Here is a 26,463-nt window from a genome sequence, read left to right as displayed (position 1 = left end):
ATGAACTTCTTAAGCAAATGGATAAAACTAGAAAATGTTATCCTGAGTGAGGTAACCCTGTCACAAAAACCATGGTGTTTATTCACTGATAAGTGGATATTAGCTCAAAAGCTTGAATTACCCAAGATACAATCCACAGACCACATGAAGCTGAAGAAGAAATACAACCAATGTGCAAATATTTTAGTCCTTCTTAAAAGGTGGAACAAAAATATTCATAGGAGGAGATATGGAGTCAAAGGATGGATCAGAGACTGAAGGATTGGCAATTCACAGCCTGCTCACCTGGATTTCCAGCCCATATATATACATACATACATATATATATATATATATATATATATATATATATATATATATATAGGCTAAGTGTGGTGAGACAGGTGTGTGGAGTGTGTGGATGGGTTGGGGAGCTCCCTCATAAATGAATGGTGAAGTGGGAGGGATAGGGACTTTTGGACAGATGAAAATTGGAAGAGAGATAGCATTTGAAATACAAGTACATTATATATATATATATATATATATTATAAAATCCAGTATTTGTATGCAAAATTCAGGACTTGAATAAAGTTCTGACTAGATCTGACTGAAAGCCTGGCTGAACCAAGTTCATCAGGAACCAGCAGCTATTCCTGAAGCTGTTCTGAAAGCAAGTCTCTAGAAACAGCATTAGGAGGCAGAGTCAGTCTGGAAGCTGCAATAGGTCTTTTCAGCGTCCCCAAGAAAGAATCTTGCCAGAGCAGCAATTTGGTGCTTCTTTCTGCAATATAAGAATCTTACAACCAAATTTTTAGTTGCATAAAGATATTCATATGTATTGTTTAAAGTGCACAGATCAGTTAAGTACGAATTTTGAACCCTGTTTGAGCAAATGAAAGACAATTGTCTTTTTATGACTTAATTTGATTGATAATCAAATATAATAGGACGTCATTCATGCCACGTGAAGATGGCATGATGAATCTTAAGGATTCTGTAACCAATAAGATTTACTGGGTAGTTTGATCTGAAATTTTGGCTAGAACTTGTTTTTTTATATTTCTAGTCAGTATTATAGCTTCTCCCATGTGATATAATCAGCTAATTATTTTACCTGTCCAGTTTGGCTTTCTTGAAATTTTCATTCCTGTTCGTAGCCAAAATCTTTAGGGGTCTCCCCATGACTTATCTAATCAATCTCTGTTTGGGAGAAATTCAAAGCCTTTTCTTTTAACACAAATACAGAGCATCTTTCTAAAAGTAGCACCCTCTGTAAGGAAACTCTAGGTGACAGAATGATTATCGTACTTGCAGAAATAAGACTGTCACTGCTAAATGTTCTTCACTTAACTCAGTATGGAAAGCATTCTTTTATTACTTGAAATTTCAATTTTTAACATTTCAGACTACAATCAATTATGGCTAATTTCAGATGTGGAAAGGAGAAAAATAAGTAGCCAAAAATGAAGGAATTGTATATTTATATTTCATTCATAATTTCCTAGGAAAATGAATTTATCTTGTAAAAGAGGAATGAAAATATGTAACTTGGACAAGGCAAAGGACCTAAATGGATGATCCTAAAGAGAAATAACAAGGCATAAAGTGTTGAGCTATAAAGCGGTACTTAGCAATAACATTTTTTTCTGAGAAAACAAATGAAAGACCCAGAACTTTGGTTAATGCTGTGGTAAAGAAATTACATTTCAGTCTAATCACAGAGAAGTTGTTTATAACTGAGCTGTTAGTGCCCCTTATTGCACCTATCCTGATATCTGATACTGGTTATTGGCATATTTCATAGGTGTTCAATGTGGGTACAATATTCAGTTACTTCCCTAACATTTCAACCTGCATACTGCTTTAGCTACCTTAGAACCTTGACTTAAAGAAAGAGGTTTCTAAGACATATCCAGATAGAATCAGTTGACTGCTGAGACATCCCTGTAAGATTTATTTGTCAACAGGCACTCAAGCCACCATATCTGACAGGAATCCAAGTGCTACCTAAAGCATCCATATTTTGGGAAATGTTCCATGAAATGCTTTAGCAATTGAAAGAATTTCTCTCAAAAGTATTGAAATCATGGCTGGTGCAAGAAATCTAGTCAGATTTATGGAGCTAGTGATGTAATAAACCTTAATATATATCACATAAATTTACTAAGTCACCAGGTTCTTTACAGCATTCAAAATATGAGTCTTATATCCACCAATAGGTGGGGACATCATCCATCATCAAAGAAGTTTCTTAGTACAGAAAATGCAGACCATTACAGAAAACAAAAAATGGACACAATGAAGAGATGAGTGCATACTGGAGTACCTAGCACTTGTGAATGTATGTACATTATAGCTAAACTCTCCATAGCTCAGGGAACATTGTAGAAGAGGGTTTACAAAGACTGTATAAAGGATTCAAAACCACAATGACAGCAGTACCAATGCAACATTGAGGCAATGGCCAAAATTGATGTCAGAAATTATTGGCAGCTAAAGATGACTGCCAGAATATTAATTTTTCCAGAAATTATCTGTATGTGGAATGTCTAATGCACACTGAACATTATGGAAACCATGTTCACACACACAAGAAAATGGACTCAAGTTGTATTCATATTTTTAAAGATACATATATATGTGTGTAAATACATATATAAAACAATTTTGAAATGTTTGAGATTTTAGTGACTGAAGGGAAAAAGTCAGCCTACAGTGCTATAATTCAATTTTCAATAAAAATTTAAAAATATTAATAGTAATAAATGAAAACATTTTGAACTTATAATGTGAGTTCAGGATAGATCTATGAAGAGTAATTCTGGAAATAACTACTTTATTCAAGGTTTTTTCTAAGACTTCCATATTTCAAATTTGTATTGCAGACCCTTTTATAATAGACAAATTATGAAAAAAATATTTCATGTTGAGGTCACAGATATAACAAATGTAATGTATGCGTCTATGCATTTCTGAGTGTATGTATTGCATGTAGATATGTGTGTGTGTGTCTATAAAACATATACAGAGCAATCACTATTGATATATTTACAGCTTTGTGCTTATTGAAAGTTAAGATCCTCTAGTAATTGCCTATCTCTCTCCTCTCTCTCTCCTCTCTCTCTCTCTCTCTCTCTCTCTCTCTCTCTCTCTCTCTCTCTCTCTCTCCCTCTCTCTCTCTCCTGCCCCCATCTCTCCTTCTTACTCTTTTTTCACCACATGTCTTTTTGATCATTACCAAAAATCTGTCAGGAATATCTGGCCAAAAAGATCCTGTTAATTATTATCTCCAAATCAGATTTGCATTGAGGTAGAAGCTTCTGGTCTAGAGATGCTTGTGTTAGAATACCCAGTTTTGTTTGTCTTTACAGTAAGTTTTGCTGACCCAAATTCATGTCACAAAGGCTGTATCTCAATTGCTAAGGCACATATGTTTTCAGGTCATTTTGTATATTCTAAAAACAACGATCCACCTCTAATTTCATCAAGTATGATGATTAATTTTTATTGTAACTGGAATTTTATTTAGAACTTTGTATGGCACTGGATTCTAGGCATAACTCTGAGGGATTTTTAATGACATTAGCTTCTGGCCATATTTTGGTAACTGAGGTGGGAAAACCGTACTAGAAATGGGCTATAAACTGAAAAATGCTATTTTCCAAAGATTATGGAGAATTATGAACAAGGCACATTGCAGTGTAAGCAATAAAACAATTTAATAACATTTATTATAATAGCAAAAAATGTATAATATACAGAATAAAATAAGATTAATGAGGGAATTATTTGTAACTAATATGGTGAAATGTAAAGAAGAAGTTAGATCTTGTAATAATATCTTCTGCTACAATTTAGTGGGTGGTAGACAGGAACATGAAAATAGAGTGATCTTAGAACGTCTCCCATCATCCTCTACCACTTATATATAGGAGCTCTTCTGTTTTCTCCTGCTAAATGAAAGAAAAAATGTCATTGTTAGAAAAATATTCTCAGATGATAGATTCATGTCATTTCAGATAAATGCTAATCAAAACAATACTGAGATTCCACCCCATACCAGTTACAATGGCTAAGATAAGTCTCAGGTGGCAGCATGTGCTGGCAAAGATGTGGAGAAAGAGGAACACTCCTCCATTGTTGGTGGGATTGCAAACTGGTACAACCACTCTGGAAAACAGTCTGGAGGTTTCTCAAAAATTGGACATTCCACTACCTGAGGATCCAGCTATATACCTCTCTGGGCATACACCAAAAAGATGCTCCAACATACAACAAAGACACATGCTGACTATGTTCATAACAGCCATATTTATAATAGCCGGGAGCTGAAAAAACCCAGATGCCATTTATACAGAGGAATGGTTTCAAAAAATGTGGTACATCTACACAATGGAGTACTACTACTCAGGTATCAAAAACAATGACTTCATGAAATTCATAAGCAAATGGAATGAACTAGAAAATATCATCCTGAGTGAGGTAAATGAGTCACAGAAAAACACACTAGGTATTTTCTCACGGATAAGTGGATATTAGTCAAAAAGCTTGAATTACCCAAGATGCAGTCCACAGGAATCTTAAGTAGAAGGATGACTAAAATGTGGATGCTTCTACTCCTTCTTAAAAGGGGTAAAAAAATACCCTTAGGAGGGGATATGAAAGCAAAATTTAGAGCAGCAACTCAAGGAATGGTCATTTAGAGCCTGCCCCACATGTGGCCCATTTATATACAGCCACCAAAACTATATAATACTGGTGAAGCTAAAAAAAATTGCATGCAGAAAGGGACTGTATATAGATCTCTCCTGAGAGAAACATCCAGAACACGTCCAATAAAGAGGTCAATGATAGCAGCAAGTCACTGAACTGAGAACAGGACCACCTTGGGGGGAATTAGAGTAAGTACTGAAAGAGCTGAAGGAGCTTGCAACACCATAAAAACAACAATGTCAACCAAGCAGAGCTTACAAGGACTAAACCACTACCGAAAGACTATACATGAACTGACCCAGGGCTCCAACTGCATATGTAGCAGAGAAGAGCCTTGTTAGTGCACCAGTGGAAGGGAAGCACTTTGTCCTGCCAAGGTTGGACCCCCAGTGCAGGGAGATATGGGGTTGACAGAAAGGGGGATGAGTAGGGGGAATACCTGTATGGTGGAGGGGGAGTGGAGGGGATGGGGAATTATGGACAGGAAATCGGGAAGGGGAATAACATTTGAAATGTCAGTAAAAAAATATATCTAATAAAAAATTAAAAAAAACTTGCAAGACATCCCTTTGTTTGTATATTTAAATAATGAATATTTTGAATTGTGTTTTGGTTTGTAGAATTAAAAAATAGTATAAATAAAAAAAAAGAAATTGAAGCACGATTAAAATAAAGGAGTAATATTTCAATATATTTTCTTAAATCTAAACAAAGAATTACTTGAATTATCAATGGATGTGAATTTGTGTATCAATACCTAATGATCAGGTGTGTTTTAGCATCTATCATTCTTCACATATCTCTTTTAGTGGATCCTATGCAATTTAATATTTATACCAATGCTAAAAATTTGGCAAGATTGTCTCTCATAAGAAATTTAAAAAAATTAATATTTTTCCACTAGGATAACTAAGCTGTTGACAGTGGTACAGGGATTAAACATGGAGAAGGTTTTAATGGATACATGAATCAGTAACTGTTTCTACATGATCTTATCCAAAATAATATTTTCATATGAATGATATTTCCTAAGAGTTAAGGACCATGGGAAGAAGGAAAATACTGTGGGATTCTTACAGGGGCTAAATAGTCTATCATATATAACTGTATGCATATAGATGTATATAAGTATATGAGTATATAAATATATAAAGCATATATTTAAGCACAATTTTATGACATTGTTGTTAAAAACATTTCCCATACTCTAATAGAAGTTTGTGACATCATTGCTGCTTTGAGATTTACAAATATATGAAATCAGAGAATGATATTGTCCTTCCATTCATTTGATGACTAAATAAATTTTTTCATACCTGTAGGACCGTCCTTCTGCAGAACAGCATATGAAATATTTAAATTTCATTATTGTACCAGGTTTTCCTACTGAGTCCATCTATGATTTTTTTCATAATAGTTGATTTGACACCACAATTTATGAAATCTGCAGATGTCTTTAATCCAGCAGACCTTTTTTCAATATGGATACAGTATCTATTATCATTTTCAAATATTTGGATATAGTTGTCAATCATAATTTCCATAAGAGATATCTGTAATATACAAGGCAAATTCAAGAGTGTCATTTGACAGAGTTTACAAAACGAAAATTTGAAAATGAAATCCAAAATTATGAGAAAAATTACAGTTGCCACAAACAGATAGGGACCCATGAAATGAAGTCTCTGAAATGGAGACTCTAAGTTCTTTGCATTTTACTAAAACTTGTTAAAGTTTCATATAGATTGCCAGGAATAGAAGGAATACTCAACCAAAGCAACATTTCAGAACTGACATGGTGCTAAATACTGTGAGTGAATCAAATTGATGACAGTGGTTTGTTGAGTTTTTTGGGGGAGCGGTGTGTGTGGTTTTGTTGTGATGATTTGAAAGGGATGCCACTCTAATTTCAGGCATGGCAATACATAATTTGTGACAAATTTCTGCTGGTTTAAATCCTTTGGCACTACTTATGGAATATGCCACTGCTTAGAATTTGGAGTCACAAAATACAGATGGCCATTCTCAATGTACTTTCCCTGCTACAGGTTTTCTGCCCAAGATAAGAGCCAACAGGTCTCAGCTACCAGTTTGGTTGTTGTTCTTGTCTGCAGCCCTGCTCCTCTGTCATGCCATTGCAGGTCTATACTCCCTCTGCATTCTAAGTCCCATGGAAACACTTACTTCAATAAGTCTCTAAGGTCATGGTGTTTTATTTTTATTGTTTTATTTTTATTTAATTGCATTTCATATATCGTCCCCTTTCCGATTTTCCCCGCCACAAACCTTGTATCTCCTCCCCATGCTTCTATGACTGTACTCCCTCACTCGTCTACCCTCTCCTTCCTCAACACCCAAGCATTTCCATACCCTGGGTTATCAAGACTACACAGGACTAAGGGGCTCCCCTCCCCATGATGCCCAATAAGTCAGTCTTCTAATACTTATCCAGCTGGAGCCATCAGTTCCCCCTTGTGCACTCTTTGGTTGTTGCTTTAGCTCCTGGTGTTTTAAAAGGCAATAGAGAGGTGACTGAGAGAAGAAGTTGTTGAGAAGAGGGAGTCTTAAGAAATTTCTCCATCAGATTGACCTATTGTATGGGGAAGACTAAAGTTTATTGTCCTGATTAACCTTGGAATTCATAGGGCCTAGATCTCCAGGATGGTGCAACCCTTGAGCTATTAATCAGAAAAAGAAAGATAGGAGATACAATGTGCGAGGGAGAACTAGTACTAAGCTTCTACTTCAGTTCTTGCCTCCAGGTTCCTACCCTGCTTCATTTTGGGCCCTGACATTTCTCAGTAGTTAACTGGTAACTGCCAGTCCATCCCAGAGTGTAACCTGTCTTGCATAAGTTGCTTTTCATCAGTGTTTTGTCACAGCATTAGTAGAAAATGATGACACTTCCTAAATTGAACAACACTGATGAGTTACTTTTCTTCTGAGATGATGACTTAGGGTAAGTCAACTCTACTAATCACAAATGTTTCTTTCTAGGATGCACCTACATTTATGATTGAGCGGTCCTGCACAGGATAGCAAAGAAATGATTCTTAGGAAAATCAGAGTCAGTGGATTGTCTTATTTTATATGCACATAGTACAGAAGAGATTTACTTCCTTGTTTTCATATTTGACCATGCAAAAGAACATATTTGAAAAGAATTGTCCATAAAGGAACAATAATTAATAGCTATTAAATGTGACAAAATATATTTATTGCTTCATTTGGACAGAACATGCAGTTAGATAAAGGCTTGCATTTTAGGTTTCCAGTAGCTTGGTAATTAGAATTTAACTAAAAAGGTATATGTCTCTCTATCCAAGCCAAGTAGTCTCCTGGGTAGAATCTTATTCAAGCTGTCACTTAGTCTATCCTTCTCCATCGTTTGTAACATTACTGTATTCCTTCCTGTGTACCTAATCCCTGGAAACTACTAGTTAAAATTTACCATTCTTTCTTTCATTTAACTTTTTATTGCCTTTCTTCCTTTTCAAGTTTATTTGTCCTTTATTGAATCTCTGTAAATTATTCATAATGCTATTAAGTAATTCTCATTTCATTTTTCAAGCCTTTTATATCTCCATTGGTATGAACCCCCCTCCATAAACTTCAAAAATTACAAATAAATAAAGTCTTAAATTCAAAACAAATTAAAAAAATCAAACTAAAATTTGGGAACATCTATAAAAATGCACTGTGTGAGATGTGTTTTGACATTAGGTGTTACACATTACACCCTTTTGGTCAAACAGGTTTACTTGCAAATGTACATTGAAATAAGTCACTGGTCTGGTTCAAACCCTCTGGATTTTGCTACACCATCAATACTGGAACTCCCCAGAAATGCCTGTCTTTCTATAATCTGGTGTATTGTTGTTGCCTTTAATTGTTCTGATCCTTCAGCTTTGAATCTGTAGGACCTCCCTGTTTAATATGCTCCAGCAGCAAGATGTAGGCACCCCTACATTTATGTAGCAGATGTGCACTTTGATCTCAGGTAGTTCCCCTAATTATTGTTGCGGGGGCTGGCTATGACTCTGTTGACTACCACTGGATTGGTTTATTTTAGCTGGGCTGCTTTGTCTGGCATCAGTTGGAGTAGATGCACTTATTCCTGTTGTGAATTGATGTATGAGAGTGAGTTGGTGTCCGTGGAAGTTCTACACTACTGAGATAAAGGAGAATGGAGGGAGGAAAGGGTTGTGAAGATGGCCCTTGGATGAAAGGACTGCAATCAGGATATAGAGTAAATAAATTAGTGAAAAATATTAATGTGTATGGTTTTAAAATAACTTTAACAGCTACAGTAGACCTGGGGAACTTAAAACTGTACCTGAAATATGGTCATGGTAAAATAATGGAAAGCATACATAATAACGTACACCAATTCTTGGACTACCATTGTAAGCGCAGCATATGGTTTGCTAAAACATTAATATCTAAAATCAATATCTAGGAAGAAAGAAGGAAAAAACAAAGAAAGAAAGAAAGAAAGAAAGAAAGAAAGAAAGAAATGATTCAGTTACTTTAATCTGTATCAACAATGTCCCTTCCCAAACTTCCTGATGTAGATCAATATATATATATATATATATATATATATATATATATATATATATATATATCCTCTCTAGAAGAATGCAATCCTAGGGTTTCATTTTGCAGTTATGATATTTATAAAGGGTTCTAAATTCCTGTATCACAATTAGAATTCTGTTTCCATAGGTAAAAATCAGATCCCCTTACCTTTCTTGAGACAACTTTCCCAAATAATGAGTCACTAGAAGTCCAACCCCATAAGACATGTGGAGCAAGGCGGATCGATAACCTTTTAGTATCTAGCTTATTCATGGGTGAGTCTTTTATTATTGCTAATAGACAAATGAGATATTTCAGTAGTATAAAGTTTGGATCTGGTATCTGTTGTAGAAGGCTAAACAATGAAAAGGAGAATTTTATGTTACATCATCTTAAGAGTAATGTTAGTTACAAAAGTAGCTACAAAGAAAACACAGAGTAAACATTTTTGCAGAATAAATCAAGTTTAATCAGAAATTAAAGATGTAAGAATATATAACTAGAGTATTACATAAAATATTTTCTCCAAATGATTTTTCTGTATATAATCATGGGAAACTTTTCTAAAAATATGTATGAATTTCTATGTACTCGATGTAAGACTGCTAACTACCTAGAAAAGCCAGAGGAATGTGTCAGGATCCCTGGTATTAAAATGAATGAAGATTTTTGCAAACCTTGTTTGTTCTGTGTATGAAAATATCTAGTGTAATTAAACATTGTATCATCTTTCCAACCACGATGGGGACACATTTAATACTAATGAATTATTAATCCATGTACCACAATTGTGACAATGTAGAACATAATATCACACTAGTAACACTACACAATGCCCCATTATTAGAAGGAATGAAGATTTTGGCAGACCATGTATGTTCTGTGTGTGAAAACATCCAGTGTTATCAAACACTGATTTATCTTTCCAGCCAACATGTGGAACACTCAATATCTAATATAGTATGAATCCATGTAACACTCTGTGACACTCTACATCATAAGGAGGAGATATCACACTATTGACCCTATACAATGCACTGGTATTAGAATGAATGAAGTTTGTTGCAGACCATATGAGTGTTTTGTGTGAAAACATCTAGTATTATTGAATAGCAAAACATCTTTCCAGCCACCATGAAGAGAAATTTAATATCTAATGCAGTATGAATCCATGTAACACCCTTCTGACACTCTAGAATATAAGGAGCAGAAAACACTAGGGACCCTACACAATGCAGTTATAAAAGGTTCTACAGAAAAGGCAGAGATGAAGGGGTCCTCGGTAGCAATGGGAGCTCAATGCTCCTATTAAATATGAAATCTTTCTGTGGATTATTGCCCAGGAAAATAATTCAAAGAAGTCAATGATATACCTAACTTAAACTTCTCTAGGTAGTTGTAGTTGAGAAAGAAGAACTCAGTAATAGCTTCATGTTCTAATCAATGACATATATTTAACAAGTGAAATATTCACAATACCATGGCAATAATACTGTGAAGGAAGAAGCCCACAGGTATTATAGGCACATACTTCTTTTATATGTCTCACACAGGAACTAAACCAATATTCTAGACTGACATGCACACAATGTGCTACATAGGCTGTCTTCTAAACCATAAGAATATTAAAGGAGAGGACTCCTACGTGGGATTACAGACATGATTCAACCCTCTTTCTAGCTTGAGAAATGCACATGTTTAAAAAGTGATAATACATGCCTGACCTAAGGAAACCTCTTGGCATGGGACATCATTCCTGCTTGGAATCCTGTAAACACAAGCCTGTCTACCTTTACAAAAGCACTGCTTCTGTATTGGTGTAGTTCCCCACGTGCTTAACTGTATCATTACCTTTGAATGGCAATAATTTGTCCAGCCAGAGTTTCTTCTTCTGGGACGGTAAGCCAATTTTCATATAAATTGTAAGTAAGTAGGCTTCCATCTATATTTGTAATAAAGTCCTTTGTTAATGGAAATAAAAAAAAAGTAATGGTCAATGTACATGTTAGAAAGTACTTGAAAAACTTTTTTGTTTAAATTATCAGTTTAGACCAGTGATTCTCAACTTGTGTGTCATAATCCTTTTGGGGGTCACCTATCATATATCTCCCATATCAGATATTCTATCCATTTTTCTTTATAATTGATATCAGTATCAAAATTTTAATTAGGAACAGCAACAAAATCATGTACTGGTTAGGCATAACAAATCAAGAGGAAATATATAAGTGTTATGGGAGTAGGATGGCTGAGAATCACTCGTTGAGACCCTACTTCCACAAAAGTTTCCCATACTTTATTCTCCCCAGAATCTTGGCTCAAAAGTGGATCCTGTATGCAGGATCTTGTGTTTTCTTACCTACGACTAGAATCAAAGAATCAGAGTCCTAGCTGCTATAGCAATGAAATAAACCTACTGTCCTTTCAAATTGCCTCTCCTGGCTTCTAGTCCACACATCTACTTGCAATCATAGATCTACACTCCCCTTCCCAGTCCACTGCTCTCACTGCCTTGAAGGAAGTCAGCTCCCATGTGGAACATCCAGTCAGCAGCCTATCATAACTGCCATCTGATGGGCTCCATCCAGCATCTGACTGAAATAGGGTATGAGGAGCCGCAACCAATCATTGGATCTTATGGATCAATCAGGGACTTGTATGGAAGAAATGGGGAAAGGATTCCATGCCATGCCATGAATGAGATAGGAACTCCATAAGAACAGATAAAGATTGAAAAATCCCAGGTGTTCTTGTACCTGTAAATTACTTTGAATGCACCTGGCTACATTCAGTCACTGATCTTAATTTTCTACCCATGATGTGATCCCAAGTTTCTGACAATGAGAACCAGAGACACTTGTCAATCTGAAGGGCCAAGGAGCAATCATTCTGTACCTTTGCCTAATGTTATTAAGCATGGTTAATCCCAGAGCATTATCTTTTCCTTTGATGTCTGGGTCATAGCTAAACAATCTTCTGAAATGTAAACTCAGATCATGGCCCAAACAAAAATAAAACAATGATATTTGCTCTAGATTCACTGCAGCTCACTGGCAAGTTAAGAGTGTAGACAAGTTAAATGTCGGTTAGGCTAATTCTTGACTATTTGACATGGAAGTAGAATGTCAACATCTGGCAAAAGTGAAAGTGCTTGTGTTTTTTTGATTGAGAAGGAAAACAACTTCATGTATCTACTGGACATGGGGCAATATCCAAATTCTTTATCCTTTTGTATGTCAGTGGTGGACTAGCCATTTTGAACTGTTAATTGGGAGTGATATGTCTTGGTATCACTTAAAATATGTATATTGTAAAACACCCTTTAATCACTATTATTACTTGTTCAGCTATTACATCACATGGTATGGTTAGAGGTGAAATCAGTTTGAACATTTATAACGCCAAACTAAACCCCCTTTGATATACGAGGAAGTTCACTCTCAACGGAAGCTGTTCACCGGGGTCTTTGTGATGAATCTATGGGTTTCTCAGACTTTTAACTGCCATGCCTCTTACCAGGAGATCATGTGTCCACAGTTCCAGGAAAAGTCATGTTCATGTAAACTCTAGGACAGAAAGCATGTATGCATCTCTAGTGGGATGTGTAATGTTGGAGATGTAAAACCCTTCCCTACCTTTAAGACTGAAGCTACAACCAGCACACATTCGTCATTCCAGTTGATAGGTTGTTCTGTGTCAATCTTGTCCCTCAGGGAACACTGGGAATTTTCAGATATAGTTCTGAATAATTGATCAGAACTTTGTCCTTTTGCTGCAATTATAGATATCATGTCCTGTGTGGGATAATGATAAGTTTGTATTATTAGATATCCACACTTCTGAATCCAAATAAGTCATTTATTGTGAACCTGAGTTATGGTAGTTTTGGATAAAGAGTTATAACTGAGACATTGAACCTATTCTTTTCTACCAAATTGAAACACCATGGTTTAGACTTTGTTCCCCAAAGCATTTGGTGAGTGGTCCTCTATTACATTGTGCTTCCTTCTATTAATATATTTGTCAAGCATTCCATCCTAAGTAACTATATGGGTATTTCCTTTTCAGAGTTCAAATTACTATTTTACTTCTGTCTGTCATTGCATCTATTATGAATCCTATGTTTGCATTTTTAAGAAAGATTTTTTCACCATATTTCTGAGATTTTATTTCTTTTTTCTGTGACTTCTTATTTTTCAACATGTCTCCAGTGATGCCACATTGAAGAACCCAAGTATGTGTCAACCATTCTTCCATAATTTTACTCTGTACACATGACTACCTTATAGAGATTTGTTCCATGTAGTGTCTATTTTCAATTGACTACATGATCAAAAACATGGTTACCAGAAAATTCTGTTATTTAATACTTCAGAAATGGGCAGTGATCCTCATGTGTCAGACAAGATAAATTTATTAACATGACGCATAAATTCCTAGCACAATTATACTGCTAAAGTACATGCTGGAGTATAAATATTTATTTCCTAAGAAGTTTACTAACTCATTTTAAATGGGTTAAGCCATATTAGTGTACATTTATACATAGTCCACTAGGATAAAAGAAGTTAATAGATAGCAAAACCAAAGTGTATATCTAATTCCTTCATAACGTAAAGGTCTATAGATATTTTTCTTATACAAGATTGAGTAATCTCAGAGGCAATGATATTAAGGAGATTACAGAGTAATATGGAGTCATAAAGAAACTGAATGACTTTACAGTTGGGTAATCTGCAGGACACTTCCATAGTCCCATTTCCTTCAACGGGCTTTTAGGTTTGTTTCTTTGATACAGCCAGTGTGAAATGGGAATACTTTTTCTTTCAATTATGTGATTTGAACCTCAGTGCAACTTATTTCCATTTTAAAATGATCTTACCCTCATGGATAAGGTGTCTAAACATTCATTTTGATTGAATAACTTACTTAGAAGAAAGGTGCAGGAGAAACCAAAATGATACTCACTAGTATTGAAGTAGGCAGCTTATTGTCTTCAAAAATACTTGTAAGAGGTTGGCCAAACAAACTTTTCTTCCTAGGTCGTAGTCGATTTGGAGACAGTACTGAGGGAATAGTAGATACAGTGTGTTCATGTTTCTCTGAACCTAAGAAAGAAGGGAAATCATTGTTGTAACTGAACTCACTTACCCTTGCAAATCCTTTTCATTTTATAGCCCCCAATTCAGAAAGAGATACCTGTTAAAGTACTAGAAGCAGAGAAGCCATCAAGTAGACACAGAATAATCAAAGACTAACGAATAAAGAAATAAAAATACAAAAAGCCATGATGGAACAGACCAAGTCACACATAAAGCTGACCGCATTTGACTAACAACTGAATTTTCAATGGATATTCTAAAATATGTGTGGGCCTGCACCAACATTCAACATGTTGTCAAAGAATAGCTTAGAGTTTATTACTGAGCAAAAGTATCATTCATATCAACAAAAGAGGAGAAACTTTCCATAGTATAGTCACCATGAAGACATTTCTCATCAGCAGTCTTGGTCTACAAAAGGGAAACAGCATTCTGAATTTAAGGTCTCTATACTCAAGAAGAGAGAAATGATAAATAACCCTGTAGTCATTCAACAACAGAGGGGGAAAAACTATATGGCAACAACAAAATAACAAAGACCCCTAAATAAATGAAAGCATTAACTGTCTCACAGCAGTAATATACAGACTATGATATCAGTTTGTGTAAGAAAACAGGTTCCATCTTTTGCCTTTAAGCAAAAAAATTCACTTCTTTCAGATACAATTGCATATGCTTGCTTAGGATGCAATTCCCTATATTTCTCTCTGTAGTTTCCGGGTCCCATTCAGTTTTTCATGTTCATTGGTGTCGTCTTTGTTCAGGTAATGTTTTGGAAGTCATGTTGGGGAGACTTTATGGGTGAGGTCAAGGGAACATGGCAGAGGACTGGGAGGAAAGTAGGTAAAACAATCAGTTCTGTAATATTGTTTCTCCTACTAACATCAAAACCTTATAAATTTTATCAAGCTTTAAAAGGATAGAATCAAAATGGTCTTCGAATCAAAAGTCTTTTATATCTTGCTTAAAATTTCCTCAAGTAACTTAATACTTTTGAAATTTACTGTGAATGATGGTGATTCATTGATTTACCTCTCAGTTAGTTTGTGATTTTTACAAGGAGTATTCACCTTGCGTGTTAGTTTTGTGTGTCACTATTTGTTGAGTTTACAAGTTAAATGAGTATTCTTATGGAATATTACTCACTTATGTTTACTACCGTATAATGTTCAATAAGAGATACTTTGACTCCTTCATTTCTTATGTGTATCTGTTGGCCTCCCTCGATTGTTATAGTTTCCTACTTATTTACAAATGTATGAAACAGAGGACATTGAGCATGATCAAAGATGAGCACAACAAACCACTGGTTGCATAATAGTTGATAAGTTACTAGATGGGGGGCAGCATACACTAAGGAAATTCTGGGTGATAGAATCATTGTCCTTGTAGAAAGAAGGCCATCACTGCTAAATGTTCTTCATTTAACTAAGTATGAAAAGCATTCTTATTACCTGAAATTTCAACTTTTAACATTTCAGAATATAATCATTTAAGGCTAATTGCAGATGTGGAAAAAAGAAAACAAAAGCAGTCAAAAATGAAGGAATTTTATATTTACATTTCATTTATTTTATTATACTAGGAAAATAAATTAATCTTGTCATAGAGGACTGAAATTGTCTAACTTGGACAAGTCAAAGACCTGTATGAATGATCCTAAAGAGAAATATCAAGACATACAATGTTGAACTACAAAGAGGTACTTAGGAACAACACTTTTTTTGAGAAACAAACGACACAGAATTATGTTCAATTCTGTAGTAAAGAAAATACATTAAAGTCTAATTCAAGAACAGTTATTTTGAACTGAGCTTTTAGTGACGCTTAATGCACCTATTCTGATATCTTGCCACATGTTTACTTTATCCTTTATCTGGGTTAGAGTTGGTTACAACTATCAGTTGCTTCCCTAACATGCCAATCTGCATACTGTTTCTTTTAACTTCCATCCTTGACTTAAAGCTAGAAGTTTCTAAGATTTATGGAGATAGAATGACTTTTGAGACATCCCTGAACGATTCATTTGCCACTGGGACTCAAGACCGGAACCTTGACAGAAATATAAGGGCTACCTAAAGCATCCATATTTTGGAGAAAGTCACATTAAATACTTTAACAATTGGAAGAATTTTTCTCAAAAATATTGAAATCATGGCCGGGGTTAGAAATCCAGTCAGATTTGTGTAGCTAGTCTCTTAATACACTTTAAATTTTATCACATTAATTTACTAATTCTGCCATGTTCTTTATAGTGCTCTAAATATTAATCTTATCTCCTCAAATAAGTGGGGCCATCATCCCTCATCAAAGAAGCCTTTTTATCCCGAAGATGGAGAGCATTCCAGAAAACAAAAACTGGACACAATGAAGAGATAAGTGCATTGTGGAAAACCCAGTACCAGTAAACGCTTTATAGCTCAGGGAACATTGTAGAAGGGAGGTTACAAATACTGTAAGAGACAGCCTTCTTGAACGTCTGTTTTGACATAGCCTCTTATAAAAATAGGTGCAAAACCACAATAATAACAATATCAATGGTGTATTAGGGCAATGGTCAAAATTTCATATATCAAAAGTTATAGGCAGCTAATGATGACTGAAAGAATATTAATTTGCCAGAAATGGTCTTCATGTGTATTGACTACTACACACTGTACACCATGGAAACCATATTCACAAAACAGAACAAAGTGGACTCAATAATAATTTCATATACAAGAAATCTATTACTTAAGGTCCATGGGAAGAAAGGGAGGAATATAGGAGACAATATTGTAGGATTTTCTAAATAAACCGTGTGTCATTCATACTTGTATGTATCCAGATATATGTAAATAAATGTGTATGTACATATATATACATATTTAGGTATAGATGAATATATTTAATTAAAGTGTGTTCAAAAAAGTTTTCTCATACTCTATAATCATTATGCAACCCAAAGCTGCTCTGATATTTACAAATTTATGAAATTATGGAATGATATAATTCCCTTCATTTGATGACTGAATAAATCTTGTCTTACCTGTAGGAAATTCTTCCTGCAGAGCAGCATTTGAAATATTTACTTTTTCATCATTACTGCAGGTTGTCCCATTGGGGCCAACTATGACTTTTTTCATAATAGGAGATTTGCCCTTAGAGAAGATTAAATCTATATACATCTTTAGATCATCAGACCTTTCGTCAATATGTTTAGAAAATAGATTATCATTTCCAAATATTTCAAGGTAGTGGTCAATCATCATTTTTATAACAGATATCTGTAAACCAAAAGGCAAAAACAAGATTGTCATTTTACATAGATTACAAAATTGAAATTTAAAAATGAAATCCAAATCTATGAGGAAAACACTTGCCACAAACAGAGAGGAACCCATGAAATGAAGTCTCTGAAATGAAGACACTTATTTCTTTGCCTTTTACTAAAATTTTTATAATGTCATACATATTTCAAATTATAGAAGAACTACTAAACCAAAGCAACTTTTAAGACCTGAAATGCTGCCAAAACCTGTGAGTGAATCAAATTAAGGACTGTTAGTTATTTTTCTGTGTGTGAGTGGGGGGATTAGGTAGTTTTATTGAGATGTTTTGAATGGGATGCCCCTCTAGTTCTATGCATTACAATACCCTATTTTTGACAGCTTCCTGGTGCCTTGGACTTCCTGGTGGAAGGATGCCATTGTTTAGAATTTGTAGTTACAAAAGCTGGTGCCCATTTTCAATGTACATTCTCTGCTTCATGTTTATTTCCCAAGATAAGAGCCATCAGGTCTCAACTTCCTGTTTCCTTGTCTTTCATTTCTGCAGCCATGACACTGAGGGACTGCCCTCCCTCTACATCTTTAAGTGCCAAGTAAACAATTACTTCAATAATTTGCCTTGGTCACGTTGTTTAATTTTTATTGGTTATTTTATTAATTTACATTTCAAATGTTATCTCCCCTCCTAGTTTCCCCTCTGCAATCTCTATCTCCAGCACCTGCTCCTTTGAGTGCTACCTCAAGTGCCTCAACCCCCTAACCTTCCCCTACTCTGGGTCATCAAGACACCACAGGACTATGAGGCTCCCCTCCTAGTGATGACCAATAAGGCACTCCTCTGCTACATATCGAGCTGGAGACATATTTCCCTATTGTGCATTCCTTGGTTGGTGTTTTAGCTCCTGGTGTTTTATTAAGGACAAAGAAAGGTGACTGAGAGAAGAAGTGGATGAGAAGAGGGAGTCTTAACTAGAAAATTCCTCCATCAGATTGACCTATTGTACAAGGAAGTCTAAGGTATATTGTCCTGACTAATGTTGGAACTTTTAGGGCCGAGATCTCCGGGATGGTGTCATGCTTGAGTTATTAGCCAGAAAAACAAAAATATGAGACACAAGGCAGGCAACAGAACTCCTACTAGGCTTCTGCTTCAGTTCTTGCCTCCAGGCTTCATTTTGATCCCTGACATTTCCCAGTATTTAACTGGTAACTGTAAGTATACCATGGAGTGTAATCTGTCTTGCATAAGTTCCTTTTCGTCAGTGTTTTGTCACAGCAATAGTAGTAAATTATGACACTTCCTAAACTGAACAACATGGATAAGTTTCTTTTCTTCTCAGATGATGGCTGAGATTAAGTCAACTCTACTGATGCCATGTGTTTCTTCCCAGGATGCACCTAAGGTTGTGTTTGAGCAGTCCTGCACACGATAGGAAAGAAATGTTTCTTAGGAAAATCACAGTCAGAAGATTGTCTAATTTTATGTGCAGATGGTACAAATAGTTTTGTTTCTTTGTTTTACATACTTAACCATGTAAGGAACATACTTGAAAGGAATTTCCATAAAGGAGGAATAATTAATAGATATTAAGAGTGAAAAAATGTATTTATTGCTTCATTTGGACTGAACATGCAGTTTGATATAGGCTTGGATTTTAGGTTTCCAGTAGCTTGGTAATTAGAATTTAACTAAAAATGCTATGTTTCTAGTCCAAGCCCAGTTGAGTCCTGGGCCAGAATCTATTTCAAGCTGTCCCTTGGGCTATCCTCCTCCATCGTGAGTTATATCACTATATCTTCTTTCTTGTGGACCTAATACCTGGAAAATACTAGTTAAAAATATAGGGACTGAACCACTACCCAATCACTATAGATGGACTGACCCAGGGCTCTAAGTGCCTCTATAGCAGAGAATAGCCTTTTTGGGGCACCAGTGGAAGGGGAAGCCTTTGGTCCTGCCCTTAATGTTGGGGTGGGGTGCTATAATGTAAGTGGATAGAGGGGGAACACCTGGATGGGGGATCTGTAAGGATGGGAGATTATGGACATGAAACCAGGAAGGAAGTAACATTTGAAATGTAAATAAAGAAATATTTCTAATTAAAAAATGAAGAAAATTTCAAAAATAAAAAGACAGAAAGCATCTTCAATAAATGGTGCTGGTTTAACTGGCTATGTGTACATAGAAAAGTTAAAATAAACCCATGAAATAAAATAAAATAAAATAAAACATACTTGCTTTTTGTCATTTTTTACATTTTCTTTCCCTTTTATCCTTTTCAAAATATATGTCCTTTATTGATTCTTTAAAAATTTACAATCATGCTACCAAGTAACTCATTTCATTTATCAATCCTTCCATGTATATCTTGGAAATAATCCCCTCTCCCAAAATTTCAAAAAATAAATTAAATAAAATTTAAATTAAATATTAAAAAGTCAAACTAAAATTAAACATTTGTAAAAATGGACTGTGTGAGATGTACAGTGCCATACTGTGTCACACATTATACACTTTTGTCCAAACAGATTGCTTGTAAATGTACATCAAAATAGGTCACTGGTCTGATGTTGCTGCACCATCAATACTAGAACCTCCCGAAGATGCATCTCCTTCTCTATCCTAGTACCTTGCTATAGCCTTTAATCATTGTGATCCTTCAGCTTTGCATCTGCCGGGTCTCCCCCTTCATATGCTCCAGCCCAGGATCTAGGCCTCCTACATATATGCAGCAGACGTGCAGCTTGATCTTCAGGTAGGTCTCCTAACAATAGGTGTATGGGCTGGATCTGACTCTAAAATCTACTACTCCATATTTGTTTTTTTTCCATCCTTCTTGATTAGGTTATTTCTTATTTACATTTCGATTATTATTCCCTTTCCCTGTTTCCTGGCCAACATCAACCTAACCCCTGCCCCTCCCCTTCTTTATAGGTGTTCCCCTCCCCATCTTCCTGCCATTACTGCCCTCCCCCAAACATTCACGTTCACTGGGGGTTCAGTCTTGGCAGGACCAAGGGCTTCCCCTTCCAGTGGTGCTCTTACTAGGCTATTTATTGCTAACTATTAGGTTGGAGCCCAGGGTCAGTCCATGTATAGTGTTTGGAGGGTGGCTTAGTCCCTGGAAGCTCTGGTTTGTTTTGTATTGTTGTTCATATGGGTTCTCGAGCCCCTTCAAGCTCTTTTAGTCCTTTCTCTGATTCCTGGGCTGCGCTGTATGACTTCAGTGGGAGGAGGTGGACTTATTCCTGTTGTGAATTGATGTATGAGAGTGAATTGGTGTCCATGGAAGGTCTATACTACTGAGGTAAAAAAGAATGGAGGGAAAAAAACAGGTTGTGAAGATGGGACTTGGAGGAAGAGACCCCATTCAGGATATAGAGTAAATAAATTAGGGAAAACTGTTAATGTATATGTGTTTATAAGATAATTAATAGCTATGGTAAACCTGAGGAACATAAAATTTGTCCTGTAATAGGTTAGTGTGAAAATAATGGAAAGTATACAAAATAACATACACCAATGATTCATCATTACATATGTATGTACTATATATGTACATACACATACACATACACTTATACATAAACATACACATACACATATACAAATAATGTACACGTGCAAGTACAATTACATGGATATGTACACACAGACACACACACATATTTAATGATATAAAGATGTGAATATTTAGTAATATAATGGTCTCCCTACAATGAAACACAAGTATAAACTTAGTTTATAAAAGCAATCAGGTTTCTATATGATCAGGGTTTTTGGTGAACTTCAATTTAAACTTCCTGGACTACTATTATACGTGCAGATTGCTGTTGGCTACAACATCAATATCTAAAATCAGTATCTAAAAGGAAAGAAGGAGAAGACAAAAGAAAGACAGAAATGACTCAACTTCTTTAATCTACATTAACTATCTCCCTTCCCAAATCTTCCTAAAAGAGATCAATACTTATTTCCTTCCACTCCAGAACAATGCAGTCCTAGTGTTTCCTTTTGCAGAAATGAACTTTCCAAAGTATTCCCAATTACAGGATAATTATTCTAACTTTGTTCCCAAAGGCGAAAGTCAGACCCCCTTACCTTTCTTGAGGCAGAATCCCCATATAGTGCGTCACTTGCAGGCTGACCACATAGCACAGACGGAGCTATGCGGAGAGATAATGTGTGAGAGTCTAAATTATTCATCGAAGAGTCACTTATCATTACTAATACACAAATGACATATTGTAGAAGAAGGAAGTTTTGTTCGGGCATCTGACGTGTAAGTCTAAACAAAGAAAAGGAGAAGTTTATGCTAGATCATCTTAAAAGTAATGTAAGTTACAAATCTAACCACAAAGAAAAAACAAGATAAATGCTTTGTAGACCAACTCATAGCATGATCAGAATTCAAAACAAGTAAGAATATATAGATAGAGTATTACATAAAATATTTTCTGCAACTCACTTTTCTTCAGAGAATCATGGGAAATATTTTTAAAATTCTTTATGAATTTCTGTGTACGATGTATGAGTGGTACCCTACAGAAGCCAGAGAAAGGTTCCTGGATCACTAGTATCAGAATGAATGAAGATTGTTGGAAACCATATATGTTTTGTGTATGAAAACATCCAGTGTAATTATCAGCGATCCACCTTTCCAGGCACCACGGGGACATATTTAATATCTAATGTATTATGAATCCATGTAACACTCTTGTGACACTGTAGAACTTAAGGAACAGAAATCACACTAGTGAATCCACAAAATGCCCTGGTATGAGAATGAATGAAGGTTGTTGCAGACCATGTGTGTTCTGTTCATGAAAACATCCATTGTTATTAAACAGCAACCTATTTATCCAACCACAATGGAGTGGAGACACATTTTATTTCTAATGTAGTATGAATCCACGTAACACTCTTTAGACACTCTCAAACATAAGTAGGAGGAAGGACCCTAGTGACTCTACATGATGCAGTTACAAAAGCTTCTGCTACAGGCAAGGCAAAGATGCAGGGCTCCTGGTTAGGAACGGGAGCACAAAGCTCCTGTTAAATACGAAAACATTCTATGAACTTTCACACAGAAAAATGATTCAAAGTCAAAGTGAGAACTGACTCAGACGTCTCTAGATAGCTATAATTGAGGAAGAAGAATCCAGTAATAGCTTCATATTCTAATCAATGACCTATTTAAAACCATGGTAGTAATATTGGGATGCAAATAACCCACAGGTATTATACACACAAACTTCTTTTAATTTGTCTCACACAGGAACTAAACCAATACTCTAGGCTGACCTGCACAAAATTTCTTACATAGGCTGACTTCTTGGCCATGACAGAAATAAAGGAGAAGACTCCCAGGTGAGTTTACAGACATGATTCAACACACTAGCGTGAGAAATGAACATGTTTAAAAAGTGACAATACCTGTCTGAGCTAAGGAAACCACTTGGCATGAGATATCATGCCAGCTAATAATCCTGTATTCACAAGCCTCTGTACCTTACAAAAGCACTGCTTCTATATTGGTGTAGTTCCCCACGTGCTTACTCTATCATTACCTTTGGATGGCAGTAATTCTTCCAAACAGAGTTCCTTCATCCATGACGGTAAGCCAATCTTCATATAAATCAGAAGTAAGTAAGCTTCCTTTAATGTTACTAATGAAGTCCTTTTTAATGAAATAAAGCAAAAAAGTAATGTTCAATGTAATTTTGTTTAAAACTGGCAGTTTAGACCAGTGATTTTCAACTTGAGTGTCATATCATTTATCTTGTATATAAGAAAATCTATCCATTTTCTTTATTATTCATATCAGTAGCAAAATTTTAATTATGAAGAGAAGTCAAATGAAGTAATGGTTAAGAGTCACAAAACCATCAGGAAATAGATGAGTGTTTCTGGATTAGGAAGGTTGAGAATCACTGGTTGAGGGCTTACTTCCACAAAGATTCCCAAAGTGTCATCTCCCCAAAATCTAAGCTCAAAAGTGGAACCTATGTGCACGATCCTGTGTTTTCTTACCTACAAGTAGAATCAAAGAAGCAGAGTCCTAGTTGCTATAGCAATGAAACAAAATTACCGTCCTTTCAAATTGTCTCTCCTGGATTCTAGTCCACATCTGTATCTGCAACTGCAGTTCTATAATGTACTCCCAAACCCAAAGACCTCTGCCTTGAAAAAGGCAGCTCCTATGTGGAACATCCAGACAGGGACCTATCTTAACTGCCCTCTCAAAGGCTCCAGCCAGCATCTGACTGAAATAGGATATGAGGAGCCACAGCCAATCATTGGATCTTATGGATGAATCGAGTACTTGTTTGGAAGAAATGGGGGAAGGATTCGATGCCCTGAAGGAGACAGGAACTCCTTAGGGAAAGCTACAGAGGTCATGTGTCAAGGGTCCATAGTTCCAGGAATCAGTCATCACATAATCTCAAGGACAGAAAGCACATATGCATCTGCAGAGGGATGCTTAATGTTGGTGATATGAAAACCTTCCTTACCATTAATACGGATGCTATAACCAGAACGTCTTCTTCCTGCCAGTTTATGTGTTCGTCATTTTCAATCCTGTCCCTCAGGGACCAGTGTGAAATTTCAGATACCGTATTAAATATATGATCAGAATCTTGTCCCTTCTCTGCAATTATGGAAAACATATCCTGTGTGGGATAAGGATAAGCTTGTTATTATTAGAGGTCCACACATCTGAAGAATATTTATGTCATTTATTGTTAACCTGAGCAATGGCAGTTTTGGATATAGAGCTATAAATGAGAAGAATGAAAAAGTCATTGACCTTTTATTGTTTCTGCTAACATACACATTTGCTTCCCTAATCCATTTTTTCCACAATTTGTAACATTACGGTTTTGTTTGGACCTCTGTTTCACCAACCATTTTGGTGAATGGTCCTCCATTACTTTTTGTTTCCTTCTATGCATATCCTTCTCAAGCATGCCATCTTAAGTAATTGTTGGAATAGTTCCCTTTCTGAGATCAAATCACTTTTATTTCCTCTCTGTCCTGGCCTCTATTACGAATCTTAACTTTTGTGTTTTTAAGAATTTTTTTTCACTATACATCTACAACTTTTATTTTCTTTTTTTGTGTTCTCTTATTTTTACCTATGTCTAATGATGCTGTCACATCTAAGAACCCAAGCAATGTCATTCATTCTTCCATAATTTTACTCTGTAAAAATGACTACCATACACAGATTTACCCCATATTTTCTGCATTTTCAATAGATTACATGATTAAAAACATGGTTATCAGAAAATTCTGCTCTAAAATACCTAAGAACTGGGCAGTAATGCTTATGTGTCTGACACGTTCAATTTGTTCACACACAGCTTAAATTTCCAGCATAGCTATAGTGCTAAAATAGATGTTGGACAGTAAATATATATTTCGAAAGAAGTTTAGTAACGAGTTTAAAATAGATTATGGCATATTAGGTGACATTTAAATATACTCTAATAGGATAAAAGATGTTAATACATAGCAAAACTAATCATTTTATAATGTAAAGTAAAAGTCTAGAGATATTTCTAATTATAAAAGAGTGATTAATCTCATAGCAATGATATTAAGGGATTGACTCCAGAGTGACATGGAGTCATAAAGAAACTGGAAAACAGTTGGGTAATCATTGGGGCATTTCTATAGACCCATTTCTTCCAACAAGATGGTGGGTTTGTATCTTGGATGCAAAAACTGTAAAACATGGGAAATCAATTTCTTTTTCTTCTTTTACAATTCTTTTTCATTACATGATTCAAACTTTTGGGGAACTTATTTTACTCGAAACTGATCTTGCTCTCATGGATAAGTTATATAAACATTCATCAGTTTGGTTCAACAACTTAGTGAAAACAAAGGTGCTGTAGAAACCCCAAATGATACTCACAAATATTGGAGTAGGCAGGCTTTTGCCTTCAAAAATTCTCACAAGAGATTTGCCAAACAAACATTTCTTTGGTGCTTGTGGTAGACTAAGCAAAGGTATTGCTTGGTTGGTATATACATTTCCTTCACTTTTCTCTGAATCTAAGAAAGAAGGGAAATCATTGTTTTAACTGAACAGATTTAGCCCTCATTTAGCCTTAGTAGACCCTTTTCAGTGTAAGGCCTGCATGCCTTATGTGATACCACAAACACACAGAAAATAACTAATTAATATTATAACATTTATTATGATCTTGCTTTGTAAATCACTGGATATATAGTTGTATATGTCCCATACTTATGGGATAAACATCAATTTCTTGTGTTTGCATTGAAAGCTATGCATACAAATATTAGAATCAAACAGTCATATAGTACCAGTCTTTTCATCCCCCTGTGTAACACTCTGACTGCCATTGACAACAGTAAATTAATAGCAGTATCTGGATTTCCCAACACAGTTTGACTAAGTACAGTTCTGTTACAGCCCTTGGCTTTTTCCACTGATCTATGAGCTCAAATCTCAGATCATAGTGTCTATGTCAAACATATGGGTATATTATGCTATATATTCAGATTTTCATAAGAGACTAGCATAGTGCCACATGGCTATATTCCCAGACCTCAAGAAGAAGAGCAAGGAGGAGCATAGTGAATTTGAGGTCATTCTGGTACATAAAGCAAGTTTCATGACAACCAGACCTGTTACATAGAGAAAACCCAATTTGCTATTGAGTTGATATTTTCTTTAAGAATCTATGTTAAGACTCAATTTTTCACTGTAAGTATCATTTACTTACATATCCTTAATTATTTAATCTCATTGCTGGGAGTAACCTCTAACATAAAGTAA

At 35.5% G+C, this 26,463-nt stretch overlaps 1 protein-coding gene across 1 annotated transcript in view; it reads right to left on the bottom strand.

Annotated features, from left to right (window-relative positions):
* Positions 1-3,676: 3,676 nt before the first annotated feature.
* LOC134485905 (uncharacterized) overlaps positions 3,677-26,463 on the bottom strand; it is a 49,650-nt gene continuing 26,863 nt past the window's right edge. The window contains exons 14-24 of the mRNA XM_087637203.1: positions 25,573-25,712; positions 24,164-24,322; positions 23,219-23,328; positions 21,750-21,936; positions 17,407-17,644; positions 14,245-14,384; positions 12,912-13,070; positions 11,128-11,237; positions 9,445-9,631; positions 6,012-6,248; positions 3,677-3,935 (exon numbers count right to left, since the gene is read on the bottom strand). Of these exons, the coding sequence (XP_087493329.1) occupies positions 6,051-6,248; positions 9,445-9,631; positions 11,128-11,237; positions 12,912-13,070; positions 14,245-14,384; positions 17,407-17,644; positions 21,750-21,936; positions 23,219-23,328; positions 24,164-24,322; positions 25,573-25,712 (1,628 nt within the window). The 3' untranslated portion in view covers positions 3,677-3,935; positions 6,012-6,050. The remainder of the gene's footprint in view (positions 3,936-6,011; positions 6,249-9,444; positions 9,632-11,127; positions 11,238-12,911; positions 13,071-14,244; positions 14,385-17,406; positions 17,645-21,749; positions 21,937-23,218; positions 23,329-24,163; positions 24,323-25,572; positions 25,713-26,463) is intronic.

The sequence above is a fragment of the Rattus norvegicus genome, chromosome 2 (genome assembly GCF_021556685.1).
Source record: "Rattus norvegicus strain SHRSP/BbbUtx chromosome 2, alternate assembly SHRSP_T2T, whole genome shotgun sequence".
Taxonomy (NCBI): domain Eukaryota; kingdom Metazoa; phylum Chordata; class Mammalia; order Rodentia; family Muridae; genus Rattus; species Rattus norvegicus.
This window is presented reverse-complemented; position numbering and strand designations above follow the sequence as displayed.